General features: G+C 34.5%; 1 protein-coding gene across 2 annotated transcripts; it reads left to right on the forward strand.

The window, feature by feature from the left end:
* The first annotated feature begins 3,406 nt into the window (after positions 1 to 3,406).
* Positions 3,407 to 9,535, forward strand: LOC141723728 (tryptophan aminotransferase-related protein 2-like). Of its 2 annotated transcripts, none has more exons than XM_074525604.1 (6): positions 3,407 to 3,541; positions 3,707 to 4,085; positions 7,718 to 8,021; positions 8,203 to 8,483; positions 8,666 to 8,970; positions 9,054 to 9,535. In XM_074525604.1, the coding sequence occupies exons 2-6, from the start codon at positions 3,799 to 3,801 to the stop codon at positions 9,248 to 9,250; spliced, it is 1,374 nt and encodes a 457-aa protein (XP_074381705.1). In that variant the 5' UTR covers positions 3,407 to 3,541; positions 3,707 to 3,798; the 3' UTR covers positions 9,251 to 9,535. The 2 variants fall into 2 exon arrangements, with proteins under 2 accessions (XP_074381705.1, XP_074381706.1); XM_074525605.1 differs by having other exon boundaries at positions 3,472 to 3,544.
* Positions 9,536 to 9,763: the final 228 nt, after the last annotated feature.

Raw genomic sequence — 9,763 nt, forward strand, 5'->3', positions numbered from 1 at the left:
GACAATGACAGCAGCTTGAACAATGTGCATTTAGCTGGATTTTTCTTCCTGGAGATAATGTCAAAAAGGGGGGAGAATATATCTAAATGCCAAAACAGCTAATGGATGTTGAATAAATCTAAATGCAACTCAACAAAAGAAGACCTGATGGGAAGACTGGTTTTGGTTTCTGCATTTAGTTAAAGTTTTGACATCATCAATCAGAACTTGTGCATAATTTTATAATGAACAAGTTGGGGGAGATTGTAATATATAATAGATGATGTCAAAGAATTATGCCTCAGAACAATGTCAAAGATTACTGGAGCTAATAATATCATCAACATCTATGATCTGAGTATATCAGAAGATCAGAAGAGTTGAAGGCAGCAGGCAAGAGCAGAATATCAAAGGATGGAAGATTTCTGAATATAAAAGTTGGCTCTTTGTCAAGTTATAGGATAGGGATTTTAGCTTGATATCCTAAGCCAGATTAAGATTTTAGCAATCTTCTCACAAATTGGGGGAGATTGTTGTGCAAGACATGCCTGTATCATAACAAGACTAAGTCGTACTAACAACCCTAAGATTAGTTGTATTGTAACCTTAATCTGTAATTCATACTTGTAACACTTAATGTCTGTAAAATATAAATGGAGCAGACTGGAGCATTTTTTCCTAAACAGTGTCAAGCCTAAGAATTCTATCTGGAAGAAGATCAAGAAGATCATGCCTCAGAAGAATTATGAAGAAGTTTGGAGTTGAATAAATCTGTTTGGTGTAAAACATTCTAAGTCAAGATCTCTACAAGTCACAGAATTAGTGTTATAGAGAAATTATTCGAGAACTCCAGAATGACTTATCGAGAAGTCATTTAAACTCCAGAGAGTACTGACGAATGAATAACATCTACCCGACGGATGAGCAATATCTACTCGACGGATGAGCAATATCTACTCGACGGATGAACAATATCTACTCGACGGATGAGCAATATCTACTCGACGGATGAGCAATGTCTACCCGACGGATAAGCAACATCCATCGGGTGTAGAGAACTCAGGAATTGTCTGTCGAGAACTCAGAGATATCGACAAGTATACATTCATTAGAGAACTCTGAGTTATCGATAAACAAAAGTCCATTAGAGAACTCTGAGTTATCGATAAACCAAAATTCACTAGAAAACTCAGAGTTGTCGATAAGTCAAGTTAACAATGAAGTTTCAGAGATATCGACAAGCCAACATGCCTATCGAGATGTCGAGTTCTCTACAGCTTAATTGGAGATCTCGAAGTGAAGAAATTTCTCTAAGTACAGAATTGCATAACAGTTTAATATCCAAGGTTGCAAATCAACGAACAATTCACACAGCTGGATTGACAAGTCTACAAAAAGCAGCTTGAGAGATGTGCAAGATCAATGGCAAAGATTAACTGACAGAGAAGATTAAAGTAATCACGGGAAGCTAAAGATATGCTAAGCCAGAAATTGAAGAATTGTTTTTCTATAAATAGAAATGACAAATGACAGTTTAGAAAAGCTAATAGCATGTTTATTATCCACCGTGTAAACCAGCAGTTAACTGAGTTATAAAGTTAACATTGGTCCTCTAGTTAATTAGAATAATCAGAATAGAAAATTGTGTGTTCTCTCTCAAGAAAGAAGCTAAGTTCTAAAACAAGAATTTAGAGATTTTGTAGCAAAACACTGCTTGATTTTTAATATAAAATTAAGTGAGTTTTGAAGATCTTTGTTTTACATATTTGCACAGCTATTTATGTTTAACATCCGTTCTACTAAATCATTAACAACTACCAACTGCTAAAGCCTAAGTCGATCGAAAATCAAACATTTAAGCCAAAACACATTCACCCTCTCTCTGTGTTGTATTCATACCTAACACATATTGAAGCCCAAAATGAACTCTACCATTCTATGTTACCATTTTTCAATTTTGAGTAATTTTAATTTTTGACTTTATCGAAAAGATCAAATTAAATTAGTTAATTGTAATTTTGAGTCAAATTTGTAATAAATGACGTACTTAAGTTATTTGGACGCAATCAATTATCTACTTGATGTTTAACCCAATAATTATATATGACCTAAAAATGTTAATTATGTCTAAATATGGCTTTTTAGATATTTATTTGAGATAGCTATTAAAAATGATAAATATATCTAGATATGACTTTTTAAGCATGAGTCTTAAAAGTTTATCCCAAAAGAATTCTAATTGCTCTGTTCAAACTCGTTTTTTAACAAATATTTTCTAGCGACCACATTTGATCTCAAATTCGAGTTAAATCATGTTTAATTGAACGTTTATCAAGTTAAGTTTGAGCTTGTTTATTTTCATAATATAATAAATAATAAATGATCGATACAGTGGCCGTTATGACCAGATATTCGACCCGGGGTGGATGCTTAATAAAATCTGATATTTGATTTTAAATTTGATATATATTCTAAATTATAATAATCAATTTAATATACCCCTTATTTAATTTGGTTTAGTTACATCTTTTAATTCAAATCATCAAATATTTTTAATCAAATGATGATTATGATCGTTAAATTCAAATATTAAAAGAATATATTTCTCAAATTAATTTTACAGGAAACAACAAACATTTATATTATCATTAACCCAAGTTCTAAATTAATTAATTTTAATATTTTATTACTTGTATTAAATTTATTAATATTTAAACAAAGACCCGTGCAAGTAGAGTAGTTCAAAAAATCTGAAACCCGAAATCCAATCCGATCCGGAGAAAAGTCTGAAAAGCCCGGAACCATTCGGCACAGCCCGCGGGTTTTAATGGGGCCCTTTTTTTTCGAAAATCCGGCCCGGACCAAAATCCGAAAAATCCGGATTTAACAAAACACGAATAAAAGTCCAGATCTAAAAAAGTGGGGATAAAAATCCGGGTATTTTGAAAAACTCGATTAAAAACCAATTTTTTTTATTTATTTTAAAAATATGCAATACTTTTTATAAATTTTAAATTATGTTATAATATTAGAAAAAATTAAGGTATATATGATTATTTATATATTTTATTAAAAAATAATTATTTATTTCGGTGTATAAACTATTTTATCTGATATATTAAGATATTATTTTCTCCGATATTTAAACTACTTATAGTTCGAGTTATAAAATATAAAAAATAATTTTTATTATATAAATAAAACGCCCGGATAAAGTCCGGTTTAGGAACCTCACACCGATCCGGCCCGACCCGCAGGCCTAAAACGGGCCATATATTTTTTAGGAATCCCATAATCATCGATCCGGCCCGATTTTTAAAAAAGGCTGACCCAATATATTTTTAAAAAAATTGGATTTTTTAAAGTTCGGCTAAAATACAGGCGGATAGACTCGCATCTGGGCGTGCAAGTATACTGTAATACGTATCAATACTCTGTAGACTGTAAAGAGTCCGTCCACATACCGAATATGGTATAATTTGAAGTGATGAGTTTAATCCTAGATAACAGATAAATATTCAAGAGAGAAGGAAGGAGAGGGAGATTGGGCAGAGTGAAACAGGTAGTAGTATTTATATTCCATTCCAACCACGCAAACACATTAAACATATAAACCTACAGCTATGCGAAGCTAAGCTTTCGACTTCCTTTTCCTCTCTTTTTCATCGCACTCTCCATTACAACATACTCTTAACTTCTCTATTTTTTTTTTATAAATATTGTACAGAGCCAAAGAGAAACACAACACGTTGTCACAACACTGAATCTATTCTATATACACCATTCTTATAACGCATCCTTGATCTTCGCACTGTATATATGGGGAAGCCTAATAAGAGTTTAATGGGGTTGGATTTGAAAGTGGTTTTAATGTTGTCAGTGGCTTTAAATGTGGTATTGATATCCAAAGTGTTGTATCAAGAAGATGAAGATCAAGAAAACAAGATTAGCATGGTTTGTTTGGACACCGGAAGTAGCAGTAGTTATGTTTCAACAAGAGATGCGCATGTTAGCAGGAGTAGAACCCCGTTTGACACAACTACTTCTGGTACGGATGTTCTCAACGGTGGGGACGGTGATAGTGGTGTTATTATTGACCTTGATCAGTAAGTTCTCTTTTACCTCATCCCCTCCTGCTCTCTTTTTCACGATTTATCTTTCTGCTTTCCCACGATTCTAACCTCGTTAAGGGGAATAAGAACCTTGATCGATTTGTAATTTATGATATAAATGACATTGTAGTAAATATTATGCATTCGAATATTCCAAAATATATTAACATAGGAGTGAATAGTTTCTAAGAATTGTGAGCGAAATGAAAACAATATTTTAATAAAAGTGAAGTAATCATAAATTAAATTAATACGGCTTAACAGAAAACATAGTAAAAAATAAATAAGATGTTTGGGACATGTCGAGTATCTAAAGCATACTATTATGCTTGCGGTTTGCCGCACCAGGAGTACATTAATTTATTAATGCTGTGGCAGATCGGCAGTTGCTACTTTTAATATATTGGGTCTTTTGGGTTATTTTTTTTAGTGGTGTTCGAGTTGTACATGTCTCTAGCATATGATAGATGGATGTTTAATGTTTTATTATCATAGTGGGATCATGCTTTAGCGAGACTGTAGATGCGGGGCGGGGCGGGGCTATTTTCATTTTCTATGACATCAATTAAATTTCAATGACATAGAAGAGTGCTAATTATAAGCATATTGCATACATCATCACTTTATATAGAACTTCCTACAGTTATCAAATTTGGAAATCCGTACAACTCAGCGGTGTCTTCAAAATTCAAGTATAGAATTGATTTCTAGAATATTCTTCCGTGAGCATCCGAGTATTTGATCGAGTACTTCTTTGAATTCAAACGATTTGTCTCTGATATTCCATACTCACTCGCCTGAGTCACCCGATTTCAGATCACTATTTACCATGCTAATTAGTAACTATTACACTCTCCGATCCCGAGTACTTATTTAAATTCAAACGATTTGTCTCTAATATTCCATACTCACCTGCCTGAGTCACCCGATTTCAGATCAATATTTACCATGCTAATTAGTAACTATTACACTCTCCGATCAATTGAGCGTTTATCTTCTTTTTTTTTTCATTTTTACTACACATTTAAAACTCTTGAAAGTATGGTTAAAAAAATCAAAACGCTCTTATATAAAACGGACCACAGGATCTCTATAACATTTTATATGTATGTTTTCATTATAGGGAAACAAATACCAAATCTTAGGTTCTTACTTCTAAGCAAGTCAAGAGTGAAATATGGGCCGATAATAAATCGTTCACCGGACGGTTTTTTTTTTCATTTATAAAATATGAAATTACTGGACCTGTCTCTAGTTAGCAAGGAGAAGAGCACCTGCACGGGCGATGCTAACATGCGCTAGGTTTATGTGCTAATATGTCAGAAATGTGAGGGAAGAGAGGAAAGAGACGTGTCAATGCAAATACACGTATAAAAATGCATGTAAAACAGTGTTGTGAATTCCGATGGAGGGGGTGGGGGGATGCATTTGTTTGGTAGCTGACAGCGTTGGACGGACCCCTTCGTTGTCGGCGTTCCCGAGGCTGACTGAGTTTCTTTACTGTTTTCTTTACACCTCTCTAACGTGCACCTTCTGCGTGGTCCTCCATGCTACCTAGTGTAGAGTTCATTTTAGTATTAAAAAAGAAGACGACATAATTTACACTACTAGTATAATTTTTTATTAAAACAAACAACCCACCACTATGTCTCATTATTACCCAGCTCGTCTTTAACCCCCCATTGACCCGTGATGTACCGGATCTTTAGTTAAGATTTTATTTTCAGACAACTAACTCTTTCGATGACTGCCCAGCCCGTCCGGTACCCTAGGTACTTAACATCCTAGGTTCAATTCAGGTATATACACGAATTTAATTAGGGGGTCATGATACTGCAATGATGTGTTAACCCTTCTTATAATTAGTTGATGTGCGTGTAAACTGATATCAAGGAAGTAAACTATTATTATATCCGCGTGAATAATTTTGAGGACCTCTTGCGGTTCCGATACTACTTGAGTGACCATGTTTACTTTAATATTTTGAGTTCTCACGCCCTCATTTGTTTAATTAATTATTTGTTGATACTTATATTTGGTATTGGTGAAGTTTAGTTATGTTTGTCAATTGAGAAGGAGGGGGGTGTTGAAATTCAAATACATGGAGAGTTTAGATGAACTCGTTACTTAATATATATGACGGATAAAATTATTAATTAGTTTGGAAACCTCGGCAGGACTGAAAAATTCATTGAATAAATCTGGTACTAGGGAAGGGAGTATACTTTAAGAGAATGTATTTGACAGCTATAAAATATATATCTGTAATTTTCTAAAGTAAAATATATTATACAAAAGTAACTTTTCTAAAGCTGTAATTTTTTTAAAAAAACATGAGGATCTTTTTACAGATTTTGAAGATCTAGTTGTACTCATTCCTTGCAATATATTGAAAAGATAACAAAAAAGTGAAGTTCAGTTGCATCATATTTGTCTTTACAACTAAATGTGTAGAGTTGCTACTTGCTAGTTACAAGATTGTTTTGTTTCAAATCTACTAGTGCAATATTTTTGTGATCATTTCTATTTATCAACTTTAAACTAGGGTCTCTTTCCAGTTAATTTGGTAATTGAATGAACATTCTAGATTTGATGTTTAACTAGTCACGACTTCAATCATTTGTATTCTGATAGAGCAGCACCTCACAAATTCTTCCCTTCCAAACCTACTTTCTTTCCAAAATTAAATTATACCATTGTGAAGTGACAGTTATAGGTTGCATTCTCATTATGTATTGTGGTACTACTGTGTTATGTGCCCTATTTAATGGGGTGAAGAGATGGACCATTCTGCATATGGGCCATGGTTAGGCCATGCAAATTTGTCTGTGTCACAAGTTCACAAGCTACACTTATTCGAGAGCAAGTTCGATGCATAGCTATATGTACTTCTATAGCTATAATATAGAATAAAACGTATAAAAATACTACTTTGGTACATGGCCATAGTTTAACGGAAAGTGGTGTACATAATTAATTGGTCTTGTATTTACACTAGAGATGCGGGCTGTATGCATCTTGTCATCAATCAACTAGAAATGGAGCGTAAGGTTGCCTTTGAAAGAAAGTTAAAAGAGTTAGATGAGATGCTAGTTAAATTTGAAAATAGTTGATTGCAACATGTAACTATTCTTGAAGTGCTTGTTTCATTTTAGGCTTTAGCACCAAAAAACAGTTTTTGGTGCCACAGAGCAAAGTCCAATGCAATGATGTAATTCGATGCATTGCAATAATATGGAACTAGATGCATAAAATGATCACTTTAATGCATGTCATATTTGAATGCAAATATGCAGAAATGAATAGCTGATTCTACTTTTGCTACCATGATATATCCATCATTGCCAGATCATCACTTAAGTAGAAATAGAGAGAAGTGAACAGTAATTAACATACTACATCATCAAATACGGATATCATTGGTTGCATTTTGCCTAACGCTGGAATACATGTTTTATTATAGCATCAATATTCACTTCTTGATGTCATTTTGTAGCAATGGCTATAGCCATGCATCATGCAACTAGCATTGGACTGGCTCTAATATAGTTTCTGAATTTCAAAAAGTTAATTAATTACTTGTTTAGTAACAATGTAGTCATTAATGTTATAAAAATCAACTGCAGTGGCAATCCGACAATGTATGAGGAGTATTGGAAGCAGATGGGGGACAAAACTACAATTGTGATACCTGGCTGGCAATTTATAAGTTACTTTTCAGATGTCAAAAATGTTTGCTGGTTTTTGGAGCCAGAATTTGCCAAGGCAGCTATCAGGTTGCATAATTTAATCGGGAATGCCGTAACTGAAGACCATTACATTGTAGTAGGCACAGGTTCTTCACAACTCTACCAGGCTGTTCTCTATGCCTTAGCTCCCACAGACAGTCCTGAGCCAATGAGTGTTGTATCTGCTGCCCCATTCTATTCTGTGAGATTTATTTCTTACAGTTTATTTATTAAATTATTGCGGCATTTGGATTCACTTGAACAATTGCTAATATACAATTGCTTCATATCCTTGTAATGCCATAAAATGAATTTTGCAAATTGTAGTGTCTTTTTGTTGGTATAGTTCACTACTGAGTGACTGACTTGCTGATTGCTTGTAGTCCTACCCACTAATGACGGACTACTTGAAGTCTGGGATCCATAGATGGGCTGGTGATGCATACAATTTTTGTACTGATGAGCCATACATCGAGCTTGTCACTTCTCCTAACAATCCTGATGGCTCCATAAGGCTGGCTGTGGCGAAAGGAGATAAAAGAATACTAGTTCATGATCTGGCTTACTACTGGCCTCAGTATACACCAATCACTCATCGAGCAGATGAAGATATAATGCTTTTTACAATCTCCAAAAGTACTGGTCATGCCGGGACTCGCATAGGGTAAGCTGCTCATCCTAATCTTACGGATGTCCCTGTTATACACTACTAAGTACTAACTATAGTAAACCTTAAGCCGTTAACTCAGACAAGCTATATGTACATAATTGAAACTGAGTGTGATACCTGTGAATTGCGATGTATCTATTCAGAGCTAATATTTCGTCTATCACATAACATTTCAGGTGGGCACTTGTTAGAGATCCAAAAATTGCCAAAAAGATGACTAAATTCATAGAGATCAACACCATTGGCGTTTCCAAAGATTCACAGCTCCGAGCAGCACGGATTTTGCAAACTGTGTCTGATGACTATGATTCCATTGGCAATGTTAAAGAGGATGAAAGATTCTTCGAGTACAGTTACAGTGTCATGGTAAAGAGGTGGAAGGAACTGAGAGCAGTAGTAGATAAAAGTGAGAAATTCAGTTTGCCCAAATTTACACCTGATACGTGCACATTCAGTGGACAAACTTTCGAGCCACAGCCTGGTAATTACTGACCCATTTAACCAAACTGGCCTTTAGTGTTAGGTAATCATATAAATCTTAAACTAAAATTTTTTCGTTTGTAGCTTTCGCATGGCTGAAATGTGAGGAAGAAACAGTAGAGGACTGTGAAAATTTCTTCCGCAGCCACAATATACTAACCAGAGGCGGAAAACACTTTGGGGTTAGCCCCAAGTATGTGAGGATCAGCATGCTGGATAGCAACAACAAATTCAAGATATTCACCGAGAGATTGTTGAGATTGTCTAGTATGAAGTCTTGAGAGTTCTGAAGTTTGGAATGAACTGGGGAAGGGGAGGGGATAGACAGAGGACTGGGTTGTGTACAGAGGTGCAGCACTGTCTTTATTGTTTATTTTTATAATAACAGTGCACGATTATGTTAATGTGCATGCACTCACATTTCATACTAGAGTGCTGGAGGATGGTTAATCACAAAATCTTTTCCATTCTTCAAGCAAAGATTACACCATGCATTTCTGGAGCATTTCATTGGGTACTACTACAGTTATAAATTACAAGTGAAAACGTACAGCATTTCTCGCTTATATTAGTCGCGAATCAGAACCATATTCTGATATCACAAATTTTAGGTTAATGTGAATATCTAAAAGAGTGGTTCACAATAAATAATAGCAAACCATTTGTAGGATGAAATGTTTTATAAATTACTTATCAATTTAAGCGCATATCATGGAGTGATGTAACCTCGGTAATCAGTGTTAATTGAGAAATTTGGTAGCAGCAAAATTTGAGTTTTCTAGCCAGAAACAAGA

This window comes from Apium graveolens, chromosome 5, assembly GCF_009905375.1.
Source record: "Apium graveolens cultivar Ventura chromosome 5, ASM990537v1, whole genome shotgun sequence".
Lineage (NCBI taxonomy): Eukaryota > Viridiplantae > Streptophyta > Magnoliopsida > Apiales > Apiaceae > Apium > Apium graveolens.

Bases quoted from the DNA above. Each gene is read 5' to 3' on its own strand.
- LOC141723728 (XM_074525604.1), top strand. From the start codon at position 3,799: ATGGGGAAGCCTAATAAGAGTTTAATGGGGTTGGATTTGAAAGTGGTT. The intron at 4,086-7,717 runs GTAAGTTCTCTT...AATCAACTGCAG, and splicing joins GTTATTATTGACCTTGATCA to TGGCAATCCGACAATGTATG. The intron at 8,022-8,202 runs GTGAGATTTATT...GATTGCTTGTAG, and splicing joins CTGCTGCCCCATTCTATTCT to TCCTACCCACTAATGACGGA.